This window comes from Dermacentor andersoni, chromosome 6, assembly GCF_023375885.2.
Source record: "Dermacentor andersoni chromosome 6, qqDerAnde1_hic_scaffold, whole genome shotgun sequence".
Taxonomy (NCBI): Eukaryota; Metazoa; Arthropoda; class Arachnida; order Ixodida; family Ixodidae; genus Dermacentor; species Dermacentor andersoni.
Window position 1 is genome coordinate 16,564,917 of NC_092819.1, and position 15,105 is coordinate 16,580,021.

At 46.9% G+C, this 15,105-nt stretch overlaps 1 protein-coding gene across 12 annotated transcripts in view; it reads left to right on the forward strand.

Annotated features, from left to right (window-relative positions):
* Srrm1 (Serine-arginine repetitive matrix 1) overlaps window positions 1-9,610 on the forward strand; it is a 93,540-nt gene extending 83,930 nt beyond the window's left edge. For 9 of the 12 annotated variants that reach the window (XM_055065867.1, XM_055065868.1, XM_055065874.1 and 6 more), the window contains one exon: window positions 427-1,591. In XM_055065867.1, coding sequence (XP_054921842.1) covers window positions 427-576 — 150 coding nt within the window. In that variant the 3' untranslated portion in view covers window positions 577-1,591. Of the gene's footprint in view, window positions 1-426; window positions 1,592-6,319; window positions 6,415-9,199 lie in introns of those variants that run through there. The other 3 variants (XM_055065870.1, XM_055065871.1, XM_055065873.2) reach the window with 3 other exon arrangements.
* The last annotated feature ends 5,495 nt before the right edge of the window (window positions 9,611-15,105 follow it).

Sequence of the window (15,105 nt, forward strand, 5' to 3'; positions counted from 1 at the left end):
CGAAAATTGTCTTATCAATATGACCCCTTGATGACTGTCTTCCTTTCTTTGTCTTTTATTTTTCTTTCTTCTGTGCCTCCCTCTCCTCTTTACATGTTCTGTGCACTTATGCTGAGCATAGGGCATAGAAACAGCCCATATCAACATTTGTATGTTTTCCCATTGTCATAGTTGAAGTCAAGGCAGCCACGTCTCCAGCTATTTGTACCTTGTCTTTATGCATAGTGTGAGGCAAAGCTCAGCCAGAAAACTGCCTTGCTGCGCTACGGCACCGGAACAAATGATTGTTCATGGCTCTTAAAACCCCTCCTCTTTTTTGGACACATATGGACACAATCTGTGTCTAATTTATGAACCTAACGTTAAACTTACACAGCCACCTTTGTTAGAAGAGTGTGTCTTACGGCGAGCCACTCTTCCTTGCAGAGGTCAGAGGAAGAAAACAATGCCGAAGAGCTGGAGCGAAAGTTGCGTGAAAAAGCCCTGCGGTCGCTGACTAAGGCCCGGACGGGCAGCCACTCTTGTGACGATTCACAAGGAAGCTCGACGGCGGTGTTTGTTAATGTAGCCAATTGACAGGCAGGCTGGGACAATGTTTCTTTTTCTCTCTGGAGAAGCTTGCTCACAATCCACAGTGAACGTCATGATGCTTGAGTGATTGTTCTGTTTGTTTTATTTTTTTTATTTTACCTGTGGAGAAAGATCAGTTTTGCATGTGGCTTTTCTTTCAAGTCCCTCATATATTTGTGCATGGCAACTGATTTGTCTTGATTGTGTTCATATTAATGATATTGCTGTCTCTTCAAATTCATATAAATGTATCCCAGGTAGGAGAGACATCTAAAAAAAGATTTCGTACCACTACTTGGGCATGCATGCTGGTTGTCTTTCCTGTGGTGCACCTGTACAGTTGGCATGTTTCGTAATGGGCCATGGATGCGAGCGGTCTTGTTTCCTGTTGTAACTTGTGTCCTGTTGTAGCTCCTGCAGTTGTGATCATCCTTTAGCATTGCTAAGTTCTGTTGCTGTTAGCAGCTTATCCGAATGTGACAAATAACATTGCTTTTCAGTAGTGTGTTGCACTTTGATTGTTACCATACATTTAATTGATACAAACATGTTCACTTCTGGATTTATCAGCTGTATTCCTCATGTTATGTTTACATTGCTGCACATTCTGCTTTCTCAAGGGAGGGTGGGCTCTGGCTTACAGAAGTGCATATTGCTGTTGTGGGCCAGAGCGGCAAGATTAGTCTAAACTGTACATTTTGTTTTCTATAAAAAATATTTGCAGAATATGTAGTACCATTTCTCTTCATTGTGGATTTTGAGCAGGCTGCTTTCTGTTAGGTGCATCCAGTGTTTGTATACTTTGTATGATGAAAAACTGCGAAACTGTATCTTGTATAAAGCATAGGGTTAGATGGAGTGCTTGATGGAGGTGTGCACGCATTGCACACTTTGGGAGCAGACCGTCTGGCCACACAGCCATCACATTGTACCCTTAGACCCTTGCCTCTTCTCTTTTCACTCTATTTGAGAGGGAGGGGGCTGATGATTGCATTCGCAAAATAAAACAAGTTTTTCTGTAGCCTTTGGCATTCTCGCCTTTTTCATGTAGTATTCAAAGCTGGTGCAAAAGTTATCTTTGGCCTCTGTGCACTGTGGATGCAGTGCTATTAATGAAAGCCTGGCCCTTCGGTTTTCAGAGTGAGGCAGGTAAGTCGAAGTACAAAATTGGACTAATTGATTTTTGTTCAACCCAGTGAACAGCACAGATCATGAGACAAGAGACCAGAGATAAAGGAGGATTTGTGCATCTAGTATAGAATCAGAATCGTGGAGGAGAATGGTTCGTGTAATATAGTACAAGTATTGGGGGCGAGGAGTTACGAGTCGCCATCTGTCTGAAGCGCCTCCCTTGTGTATGAGGGATCACGCGGCGCGCTCCTCATTGGTTTCGCTTACGGCACTCAATAAAAACACCATGCGGCCGCCCTCCCAGACATTTATGTAAGTGCTCTCAAAACGAAGGAAGTTTTATACAGTAGATATAGTAATCTTGAGCAAACTGAAAGCGCAGAATTGTTTACAGACGCAATCTCTACCGAATACGCACAGTGAATGCCACTGTGTGCAGTCGCCACGATGGAGTCTCCTAAATCGGCTTCTTGCGTGAAAGGTAGGCAAACACTGAGAGTAAACTATGTGAAATATGTTCTTATAGTGGGCTGTCTGTATAACCAAATGGAGCATAACAGAATGAAGCCTCAATGCAGCGATCGCACGGGTTCACAGCAACCGACTGCGCGCCTGCATGCATGACCGCGCACAATGTTTTGCTTTCACTGTGAGCGCGTTTTTGCACCGGGCCGTGGGCTTTAGGCCGCAGCATATGAGCATTTGACAGCGCACTAGCAACCATTGTTGCGTGGACGCTATCAGAGCTGTTCAAAAATAATTTCGTTATAGAAACTCTACGCCTACGGCGACTGTAATGTGTCGTCGCGACGATTCAATCTTTTGTCTTCTAAATTCTTGGACATCTGAATATTATTTCTCAAGTTGCGTCGCACTGTGTGTTTATCAGTCTTCTCAGCGTGCGATTTCCCTCTGCTTCTTTTTCGTAATCCAGTGCATTAATTCATAACACAACCCGCCGTGGTTGCTCAGTGGCTATGGTGTGCTGCTGAGCACGAGGTCGCGGGATCGAATCCCGGCCACGGCGGCCGCATTTCGATGGAGGCGAAATGCGAAAACACCCGTGTACTTAGATTTAGGTGCACGTTAAAGAACCCCAGGTGGTCGAAATTTCCGGAGTCCTCCACTACGGTGTGCCTCATAATCAGAAAGTGGTTTTGGCACGTAAAACCCCATAATTTAATTTTTTTTAATTCATAACAGAAACATGAACATATGCCATGCCTTTTTTTAATGCGCATCTTACCGCTCCCTTTCCATTCCAATGAACTTGCCAGAATCTGGTATCAAGTTCACAGACCCAATAAAGCGTCATGACATTAGCCGGGCGTGGGCGAGCGTTTCAGTGGGCGTTTTCTGCTACTCCGAACATTGCACATTCCCGGCGCCGTAGCAGAAATCTTCCTCGCGTCTGTGCTTGCTGCACACCCGAGTTGTAGCCAGTGGCTGTCTGCCGGTTTTAAGTTTTGCCAGCCAATCTTCACGCAGCTCGTTGCCTTGCGGCTACGTGTGAATAAGGCTGACACCGGGATCCGTTACGTGTGTAGCAGTAGTCTACTATGCTGCGCGCCTCCAAAGGTAGCCGATACCTATTGTAGTACTCTCAGATGTTGTCATTTTTCACTACCTGAAGGCAACAGACTTGAGTGCCCGACTATAGACATGCTACACCTAACTTTCCTCTCTCTTTCACTCCCCATTCCCCTCCCCACGTGTAGGGTAGCAAACTGGACTCAGTCTGGTTAACCTCCCTGCCTTTCCTTCCCTTCTCCCTCTCAAATGTTGTCAAGCAGACACCCAAGGTGGTAAAGCCTCACCACTTAATCAGAACCGCGGCACAGGTGGGACCTTAAGCTTTCGTTTTCAGCTCGCTTCGGCGCTTCTGAAGCAGCCGACGCGACCACTGTGTCCACGTGATCCCTCGTGCCACGTCACGCTGACGGTGGCGCCAGCTTTTCCAATAGTGGAGTGTTTTAATAGAACATAAATTCTAAAGAAGAAAGGATTTCGAACTGATATCTGTACAGTGGAACAAAGGAAGTATGCCTAATTTTATGCTGCCATAACTAATTGCGGTGTTTATCAGCAGATACACAAAACAAAAAGCCTCCGTTAAGCGAACTAAAGCTGTGCAGGAGGAAGCTAAGACATGGTATCATTTCTCGTGGGAAATGTAGCATGCAAGTTAACTGATGCTGGCTCGGTAACCACTCCTTGTAATCATTGACTAAGACACCTGCAGTAGCAAGTACTGCGGCAGTTAGAAGAGATTTCTGAAATAGTGAATGCTGTCTCGCCAAGTTGGAAAGCACTTGATATGACCATCACACAGCAGCTCCTTGCAGGCGTCCTTGCCCACTGGAGACAGCAGAAATGCTAAAGTGTGATTGTAAACAAATATTCGAAAAACTTAATTTCAAATTCTTGCATATTATGCAAAATTTGTTTTTAATTTGGGCTATTTCACTCCAAACCTAGAGGCTGAGGCTGGTGGTCATGGAACAATGGAATAACCAAGAGTTGTGCAATTAACATGGAGGAAGGAGAGGGCGTTGCGCAACACCATCGAAGCTAAACGTGTAGGCCTAACACGTCGTCAGAGCGCGCGGTAGGTTTTCATGCTCCCACTCTGCAGCCAGAGCTACTGCTAGAGCAATGGCTAGTGTGTACTAAAATATTTCGGAGGAGTGGTCAGAGCAGTGGCCTCATTGTGAAGCGATTGCAGTGAGCAGCAGCACTTCAGCGCTGCTGCTGCGAGCCTGAGATCTGCCATCGCACAGGAAGTGGCGGGCGTCAGCTGCGAGCTGTAATGCGTGCATGCCATAGTGTTTCATACAATAATTACTGGAGGGAACTCTGGCGCTAGTGTCTACGGGAGCGGTTGTGCCAGCATGGGAATTATGGGTAGTACATTTATTTGCCTAAGCTTCGTCCTTCTGGCTTCAAGCGTCTTTGTAAGCTCATCGTTTTCAGCAATGTACAGTCAACAGCAGAAGTTTACGGGATGTGGTTTCCCCTTGAAATGTGCATTCCTGCACTGTTAAGGCATGCCACTTCGTATTTAATGAATCACTGTGTAGGTGCTGAAGGCTACTACATGCTGCAATATTTAATTCGAGGCTGTGTGACCACGCTTCGCGAGAATTCAGCTTCTTGGCAGATCCTGCGTCCCGTAAACTTTTGCGGTTGACTGTACTTTGTAATAAATAATGAAATAAACATTAATAAAATTGTCCATCTGCAGGATTCGAGCAAAGGGCCTCTAGCGCAGAAGCCTGATAGTGAAACCATTAAGCCACAGACGCATGCATGGACAAGCGGTGTGAAATGCCCTTATGAATTTATCGCGGGCATGCTATTGCCTTGAGACGCTTGACGCGTTTCGATTTGGCCACCTCGACAAGCTCAATCGTTGCAATTAGTAGCGATTGTGCGTGTTCGAAGCGTATAGATTGCGCTGAAATTTACGAAAATAAAGGCTTATAAAACGTAATATACGAAGCCACAACAACGCCTCAATCCAGAAGCACGAAGATCAGACAAATTTATGTACTTCCCATCATTCCGATGTTTGGTCAACAACTGCAGCACCACAGTTCCCTACAGTAGGAAGCTATGGGGCATGCCCTGTCTGAAATTGGCGACATTACGTTGGAGGACACCGAGCTGGGTGAGGGAAGCCATTGCTGGAAGGGGAGGAAAGAGTTTTAGTGACCGCCACAGAAGACGAAAGAATAAATGGGGCCATAATAAAACAGCGCTACAGGGATACAATAGGTACGTGGTACTCCGGGGTATGTGCAAATGTGTAATGGTTCCAGGACTTACTTTTGGAAATGCGGTTGTTTGCTTGAAGTCGGGCGTACAATCGGGACTGGATGGCAACCAAAGGTCAGTTGGACGCCTCATTGGGTGCTCACGGGAGGATTACAAATGAAGCTGTGCAAAGTGCCATGGGTGGGACAAGTTGTGAAGTGAGGGAAGCTCCCAGTAAAATTGTGAAGAACAGCTGAGGAATTTGGAAGTAAATCGGCTGGGAGAGTGTTCAGATATTTGTTCAGGAAAAACATTGATTTGCAGTGGAGGAAAAGAACTAGGAAGCTTACCAGCAAGTATGCGACTGGTATGGTGAGCAACATGGCAACAAAGACTTTCAAGCGGAAAGTCGGAGAGGCTGAGATAATCTCACTGGTGGCGGCATGGGAAAAGAAACCTGCTATGAAAAAAATGAAATCAGGAAAGAAACAATTTATAGTAACTCAAAGGGAAGCTCATTACTTTTTGAAGCGAGATAAGGATGCCTTAGAAAACGCACTTATAAAGCGAGATAAGGAAGTATACAGCATGCGCTTGCTGTGGTAATAGCTATGGAAATTATGGAGCACTTCTTATTAGAGTGTTAAGATATCTGCCCAGCAGTTGATTTAGGCACCTCTGACCTCCTTGAAACATGTCCGCAATCGATATTAGTAAGAGGCGATTGGAAGATTGGTGGTACTAGGGAAACGACAAACAATGAAGGCGCACGAAAATGGGGGTTCCCAATAGGGGTTCGCAAAATTTGGTTATGGGAATTTTTTGTGGGTATTTCTCTTTTTTTTTTTCTTTTTTAACGTAGGTACAAGAGTTTGGTGGCGCAAGCCACCACCCCATTCCAAAGGGGGGCACTCATGGCATCCATCCACCCATCCTTCGCATTCCTGCGTGAAGCGCGTAAGTGGAGTTCTGTAATTTGGTTGTATACTTTAATTCATATTTCTTCTGCTAGGGGTGGCTAAGTATAAGGCCACAGCTAGAATATTTTGTAACCGCATAAACTTATTAGGCAGGAAATCTGGAACAATACAACATATCCTAGACAAAGATTGAAACAAACTGGAAGGGGACGTGGCATTAAATTGCATCCGAGAAATAACAGTCGAACCTTTCCAAGGTAATGGCGAGGTTGTATTTGAGGAAAAAGCACATGAAAGAGAACCGGATGGAAAAGGAGCTGTTGCTGACAAATTTCAACTGGAAGAAAGCCGAAGAGAGAGAGAGAGAGAAACAACTTTATTCGGTCCACTATAGACGTAAGCAAGCTCCACGTCACCTGGCTAGGCCCACTCGGGGACCATCAGGTGAAACCTGACGGCCCTCTCGCGAGCCCTCTGGACTGCCAGGATTTGAGAGGTCTGATCCTGGGCCTTAATTAGCTTCATCATTTCCTCTTGAGTGAAAGGGGGACCGGCAGAGGCGCAGCCCCACAGGACATGTTCGAAGTCCGCATAATCACCACACAGAGGGCAGTCCGGGCTTGGGAACCGTTCGGGGTACATTGTGTGCAGCGCCGCGGGGCTCGGGTAAGTGCTTGTTTGCAGAAGCCTTAGAGTGACTGCCTGGGCCCTGCACAGCGAGGAGTGCGGCGAAGGTAGGAGTCTTCTTGACAGATAATTATATTTGCAGATTTCGTTGTACGAGCAGAGAGGCTCGGGTCGCCCAGGAGAGAAAATTCCTAAGCGCACAGCCACAGGGCTAGGCGAGGTTCCCGTTAGGCTGATTAATGAAGTAGGACCAGTAAGGAAGCTCTGTTGAAAACATTAGCAAAAACTTTAAAAGGTAGACGAATGCCATACAGTTGGCGACAAAGATTGAATTTATAAAGGTAAGGCGGACAACGATGAAATTCACTCATATAGACCATTGACCATTACATTTATAATATACAGGTGCAATGTAGGCAATTAAAGCTGCAAGCATGGGCAGACATAATGGCATTTCGGGAGAACTTCAGAATGGCTTCAGAATAGGTAGGCGTCTGGATGATAACTTATTTGTCCTTAGTGCATTGAAATATCCAGAGTAGAAAAAAGACCGTTATATGTGGCCTTTTTAGACATTACAGGAGAGCGTATGACAATGTAGACCGCTACATTTTGCAGAATATTCTGTAAGGGGAATGCTTAGGCGACAATCGTATACAGCTTTTGAGAGAGATTTGCCTAAAAATACCATTTGCGTTGAATGGGAAGGAATGAGGAGAAAGTTGATATCAACAAGGGACTGAGACTGGGGAGCGCTATATCCCCATTGCTGTTTATGATGTACATGATAAGGATGGAAAGGGCGCTAAAAGGAAGCAATATCGGGTTTAATCTCTCGTACAAACAGGCGGGTACAATAGTAGAGCAGCAGCTTCCAGGTTTGTTTTATGCAGACGACATTGTGTTACTAGCTAATATCTGTGGATACGAAGGTGAGAATTTTGGTGTGAAAGTTAGCGTTAAAAATCGGGTGTTATGACATTCAATAAAAACAGTGAACAAACAGTGTCAGTACAGGGCCATGAAATACCTCACGTGAAAGAATTAAATTTCTTGGCATATGGATAAACAAAAATACGCTCGCATATGGTGCGGGAGATCTCGGTGATCGCACACATTGATCAATGAACTCATTCTCGTGAGTGGGCGTAAGAAAAACGTAAAAAGATGTTTAGAACTTTTGAAAAATATTGACTAAGATGTAAAAGCAGTGCAAGAATAGATGTGTGGTAAGAGAAAATAATTACAAACACAGGCATTGTGTTTGTGGTTATTTTCCTCTAACCCCTCCCCCTTCTGCAGTGGGGTGCTTTTGCACTGCTCCAACGTGATGAACTCCTACCAAATCACCGAAAACACTATGCTGGTTGACAAACAGCAGAGAAAATGTGCAAATGTACCACGAAACTAACAAGTAAATATTACTTTCCCAGATGTGAGGTCAGCAGCAGAGGAAAGGTTACGTGTTAAATCTATAAGTCAGAGATTGGGAAACAGCGAACTGGATAGGCACGATGGAGAGGAAGCCAGCCATTAAACAACATTGAACAGCAAAGGTATCGGAAGAAAGAATACTTGTGTCGATTCAAATGGCGCTGAGCAGTATAGTGCTAAGCGAATGGTATACTGTTCAAACCCATGTAAGAGTGTCCGACTATCCGAACGCGGTGTTAAAGGGGAAAATTTGCCGACATAGTCCCCATAAATAGCACAAATTATTCACCATGTTTTTTGTGTTTAAGTCGATGTGCCCATATAAAGATAAATAGGGACGCAGTTAACCTGTTGGAGGCCTTGAGCTTAATGATAGTAGGAGAAAAGAAATGAACCTGATGTTGGAAAATAGGTAAAGACAGCTGGGAGTCGTTCGTTTAATGCATGGAGAATGGAGCAAAAGCAGACTCCGTTTTGCCTTGTACACCTTCTCACGCCACTTGCTAGTTGTGACGTCAGCCATGTTTTTCTGATTCTTGTTATCTAAATAATTCCGGTTGTGGTGAACTGCTGCCCAAATTTCGTACAGCTCCCATGAAATAATTTGACTAATAGTGGATTTTAGATCACGGGACTTCAAACGGCATACTGGCGCGAAGGAAGATGTGGTACAGAGGTGAACGGGCGACCGCAGCGAATAGACCAATAAAATATTGCTTTTTTGTCGAGCGCCTAATTTTGTGCTTCAAATTGCATTACAGAGCATCCGTGCGGATATTCACCAGCGGCTGGATCAGCGGGTGCTAGTAAAGTGCAATGACAGTACTCAGTATCTGCAGTGATATGCCTTGCTATTCCAGACGCTATGTTTCATCCTGTACAAAATGTTATATGTAATACTGCTAACTGCAACAGCAGTGCATTGCACGACGCGTGTTCAGAATGTATGTCTTGAAACTGGTTCTAAGCATAGTTTCTATCAGAGGGGCATGCTGTGAGCACAGTTGCAACGTTTCACCTAGCAAGTATTGTTAGGAAATAATTAGCAAACATTTATTATATTAATCATACTATTACCGCACAGCATCCACTTTTCTCAATTGTGTTTGGTTATTAGAAAAATTTGATAACATACATGTGCTGTCTCTGATAATAAACTTCAGCTGCCGCCAGTTGCTAGCCTCAGTGACTCTGAGTTTCTTCATGGATTCTTGTATTTCTTCACGGATGCATTTTGTAGTCTAAGATTGTATCTTGAACTACAAAATGCATCCGATGGTTCGTATAATGTACTGAAAACACAGATACTGATACACTTCTTGCCGAATGTATCATGATATAGACACAAGAGAGAGAGAAACGGGGGGGAAAGACAGGGAGGTTAGCCTGAGAAGATTCTGGTTTGCTATCCTGCACTGTAGAAGGGTAAGGGGAAATGAGAGACGAAAAGAATAGGGCGGAGAAAAAGCAAAGACAAGAAAAATAAATAAAGGAGGTTGGAAACGTCCGTGAGAACTAGTCTCTCTAATAGGCCACTCGAACGCGAAAATTTCAAGAGTGCCTTGACTGTCTTATGGTGCTTTCCAGATACGCTAGCTCCGCCCCGCGTGGATTTTTTCGGAATCCGGGAGGGGGTGATGGATTTCCCGCTAACGCGGGCATGCAGCTGTCTCGGTTCTTTATTCTATGGTGTTGGCGTTTTGGTACTCTACGATATGGAAAAAAAAAAAGAACAGTCGACGAGCGAAGAGCAACCGCATGTGCAATGTGCCACAATGCACAAATGGTGCAATATTGGGAAAAGTAAGCCATGCACCACTTTCAAAAAAAAAAAAAAAACGGAGGAAGTTGTGGGCCATCAAGCTCCGCATCGGGAAGCAAGTGAGCGAAGAAATGGTCGTATGTAGCGAACATTTCAACAAAGGCGACTTCTTTCGGGGCTACCTTGGTGAGTGTAACTGACTGTTGCTGAGTGATGTCATTTCATTTTTGTGGCGAGTCCTTACAAAAGGGGCCGAAGAGAGATGCCGTGCCTTCGCAAAAGATCCCGCTGCAGTCCCACGAAGCAAGAGCGAGACCTAGGATTACTAGGATTGGCCGAAGAACGCCCTCTATAGATTCCCAAAGTAAATTTAAGTACGCAAGTATCACCGTTTATTAAGTTTTCTGCCTGCACTCGCGCTGTTTCGGCAAATACTCTGCAACGGTACCTGACGGACGCTGCGTCGCTAGCATTGCAAAATAGAGAACGTATCCCGCAACTGTTCTTAGTCGTTTTGAGTGAGAATGAAATGGGCAGTCTATGCAGAAGGCGCTCGCTGATTTTTTTTTACCGTAGTGAAAGGTGTATACCGATCGGAGGTCGAGCGCACGCGTTTCTGATTTTGTATTTTTGTTTGGTCTTAAAGCGTCTCTTCTATAACAATGTTACAGGAAACAAGGGCCAGGACTACGTACCTGAAGCGGTCATTGATGAAGACTGCGCATGCGAGCTTCCCTACAGCACGCGAAAACGCTAGTCGTGCTGGAAACGGGGCGCGCTGGTACACCTCATCGTCTCGCTTATATGTTGTAAATCGGCACTACTGAAATGTTTCCGTGTTATCTGGCATCATTAACAAGCATTCAACCAAGCCGGCGCATGGAGCCATTTATCTCGTCGTGAATGCACAAAACGTTTATATTATGCAGCGGCACGGGGGGTACTGTGCTTTGTTTACATCCGAGCGCTACCAATTAACTGCTTGGTGTCAATTCTTGTACATCGTGTATAGATTACAAAACGTAAGGAGCAACAGTGACCTTTACGGCGCCGGTTACATTGCAGACTTGGAACTTTTATAGTATGCGGCGGGCCTCTCACGGCGCTTGTCTGCAGGCAGAGTGACTCGACCTGGACACCCGCGCTTGTCGTCTCTCGTATTTCACGCTATCTTATATGGCCAGCGTTAAACGTAGCGTCTCCCTCTACAACACATCTCTGCGTTTCCTTAGCAATGTCAAGGATCGCGCTTAGTGATACGAGAGACCCGTAAGTCGCCTGCTTCTAGAGATGCGCACGCTTTCCTATCGCCTCCATTATCTCTATCCCCGCCATATTGAAACGTTCTCCGCGCCACCTATAGGCGCTGGAAAGTGCGAGAACCAGGTCTGTCTGCGAAAGTTGTTTCTTTATTCTATGTGTCTGCTCCGCAAGCGGCCGGTCGTCAAAACGCGCCAGCGCGGTCGCGAGTGAATGCCCGTGAATGGCAAAGTGAATGGCAAAGAACGTGTTCGATAGTTTCCACGTTGCCACAGTGGTCATACAGCACCATCTTCCCTTTTGATGTGGAAAGCAAATGATATTGTAAAAGCGACACCAAGCCACTGTCGGCAAAGAACCGTTGTCTCGGGTCAGGATAGTCCAGGTGGAGGATCAAGTTGAAGACGGGTCCAGTCGGTAAAGATGTGTGTGCTGGAAACTAGGTAGGTTCCACAACTATTGTATGACGTCGTTTGCAAGCACTCGAAGTTTCGCTGCTGCATCTGTTCTTGACAGCGGCATTGGTTCCTGCACGCCGTCTTCATGAGCAGGTTGAGCAGCTTCACCGGCATGTTCGTTGCCCATTACGCCTGAGTGGCTAGGGAGCCACTGAAATATGACGTCGTGTCCTTGCTCGACGAGGCGGTGAAGGCGCTCTCAAATTTCTAGAACTAGTTTGTTCGTAGGGTCCACGGCGTAAGGCAGAAAGCAAGCAATGTAGAGCTGTCTTGGAGTCGCTGAAAACACTAAATTTTTTAGGTACTTCTTCTCGAATTATGCGAAGTGCACTGCGAAGAGCAGCAAGCTCCGCGGCTGTCGATGTCGTCTGGTGCGATGTTCTGAACTTCAGGATAGTGACTTTCGCAGGAAAAATCGCTGATCCTGCAGAACCGTCCGAGGTGGTTGAAACATCACCGTATAGGCGAGTATGGTTGTATTTTTCGTACAGCAAGAGCAGATTCCCAAAGAGTATCTTAAGGTGGTATCTAGGATACATGCATCTTCGATACGGTTCAGACGTGGGTATAGGAATGGGAAATAAACGATCAGTAAGTAGAAAAACAGTCATACAAAATGAGCGTCGCTATAGTTCTCCCTGCGCACAATTTAGTTAATTTTATGGCCAGAGGAAGGCACTAGTACGTGTCGGTGGTTGATCTGGGTTTCAACTCCGCTCAACTGTATCATGTAAAAGTGTGACGCTATGGATGGATGGATGGATGGATGGATGCAGAACTTTAATGAAGGTCCTGAGGTACGCGACTCAGCGCGCTGTGGTCCGCGCCCACGTTGGGACAGTCAGGCCATGCCCGACCGCCGCATCGTGGGCCCTCTGGACAGCCCATAGTTGCGCCCCGGCATCGGGACTCTTGATAGCGGAGAGCCACTTGTCCTCATTGATTTGTTCTGTGCCTCGTAACAAGGGGCAACGCCATAGCATATGGTCTAGGCTAGCAATGTCATTGCAGTGCCTGCAAGAACTAGTGGCATAGGTGTCGGGATAAAGCTTGTGGTATAAAGCCGGGCTCGGATACGAGTCTGTTTGCAATAATCTGAGGGTCAATGCCTGCGCTCTATTTAAATTCTTGTGTGGAAGGGGAAAGTCTCTCCTGCCGAGATAAAAGTGTTGAGCAATTTCATTGTATGTGGTCGGTTGATCTCTGTTCTCCACCACTGCGGGCTGGCGTTGGAGTTCTCCATGGTCGCGGAAAGCGAGACCTCGCGCCTTGGAGTGGGCCAGCTCGTTGAGGTTTGTGGGGCTTCCCATGATGGATCCCATGTGAGCGGGGAACCACGTGAGGGTATGGGTGGCGATGCTTTTGCCGTCGAGGATGCGAAAGGCTTCCTTACACACAGCGCCAACGCTGAAGGCGCGGATGGCTGCCCTGGAGTCGCTGAAGATATTAGCATGTTTGTCGTCCAGGAGGGCCAAGGCAATGGCCACTTGCTCGACCGCACGCGGCGACGTGCTTCGTACCGAAGCGGCGTTAACGGTCGAACCCCTGTGGTTGATCGACACTACCGTGAAATTGTTGCTGTTGCCATACTGGGTCGCGTAAACGAAGCAGCTGCCGCCAGGGAGTTCTGTCGCGCTGCGTAGGAGCGCCACGGCCCTGGCATTCCTTAAACGTTGCGCTCGGGATGCATATTGCGCAGGGCGGGCGATATGATGATGTTATCTTTCTGCTCTTTCGTAAGGCCCTGGTAGGCGTCTTCGACAGTGGCCGAGGGGACGTCCATCTCTATTAGGAGTCGTCTGCCTGCCCTGGTGCCGGAGGGCCTGAGGATCTGTGCCCTCTCTTGTGCTTCTGCAATTTCTTCCAGGGTATTATGAATACTCAACTGCAGGAGTCGGTCAGTGCGTGTGTAGTTTGGTAGTCCGAGCGCGCTCTTGATCCCCCTCCTTATCATGGCATTTAGCTTGTCTCGCTCGGCCCTCTTCCAGACGTGCATGGCCGCTACGTACGTGAAATGGCATAACAAGAAAGCGTGGACTAGCCTTATCAGATTCTCTTCGTTCAGGCCTCTCCTTCTGTTAGCTACTCGCCTGATTAGACCGATGACGCTATCCGTCTTCTTTGCTAGTTTGTGAATGGTGATGCTATTCGTGCCCGCCCCTTCGAGTGTCATTCCCAAAATTCGAATGGACGCGACTTTGGGAATGGGATCTCGGCACTTGGTGTAGAGGTTAATGTCAATTTCAGTGGGGGGTTTCCAGTTCTGTGGCTTGCGGCCCTATCTAGTTGGGCTGTAGAGAAGGAGCTCCGATTTCTTTGGGGAGCACCGGAGTCCCGTGTCGGTTAGAAAGCGCTCTGTAGTGTCGACAGCTTCCTGGAGAGCGGCTTCGACTTGGTCCGTCACTGCCACCCGCGCACCAGGCAGTGATGTCGTCAGCATAGATCGTGTGACTGATGCCCTGGACCTTGCCTAGGTATCTTGAGAGGTCGACCATTGCGATGTTAAAGAGGAGCGGTGAGATGACTGACCCCTGGGGGGTGCCTCGATTCCAAATCTCCAGCCTTGAGGATGGCGCATCGTTTGCTCAAGAAAGACCTGACGAAGGCATGGAAGGATGAGCCTAGGTCGAGTTTGGAGATGGCGTCGAGAACGAACTCGTGACGGATGTTATCAAAGGCCTCCAGGTCCAAACCAAGGATGGCTCGTGTCCCGAGTGCAGCGTTACATGATTTGGATCTTGATAAGCTTCATGGTGTCCTAGGTGGAGAGGCCTGGCCTGAAACCTGTCATGTTGTGAGAGAAAAGGTCGTTGGTCTCGATATGCTCGGCAATTCTGTTATGGATGGCGTGCTCGGCCATCTTCCCTACACATGACGTCAGTGAGATGGGGTGGATGTTGTCCAAGCTCGGCGGTTTACCGGGCTTTGGGATTAGTATGACCTACGCCAACTTCTATTCTTCCGGTACAATTCCCTCCTCCCAAATCCGATTTATCTCATCGGTGAGAAACTCGATCGATGCGTCCTCTAGGTTTCTGAGAGCCTTGTTGTTAATGTGATCCGGGCCGGGCGCTGACCTACCATTGAGGTCATGTAGGGCGCGGCGTATTTCACTGACTTTGAAAGGCTCGTCCAGCGCGGAGTTCGGCTTCCCTTTGTATACTGGGTGTGCCGCCTCATCGGCCAC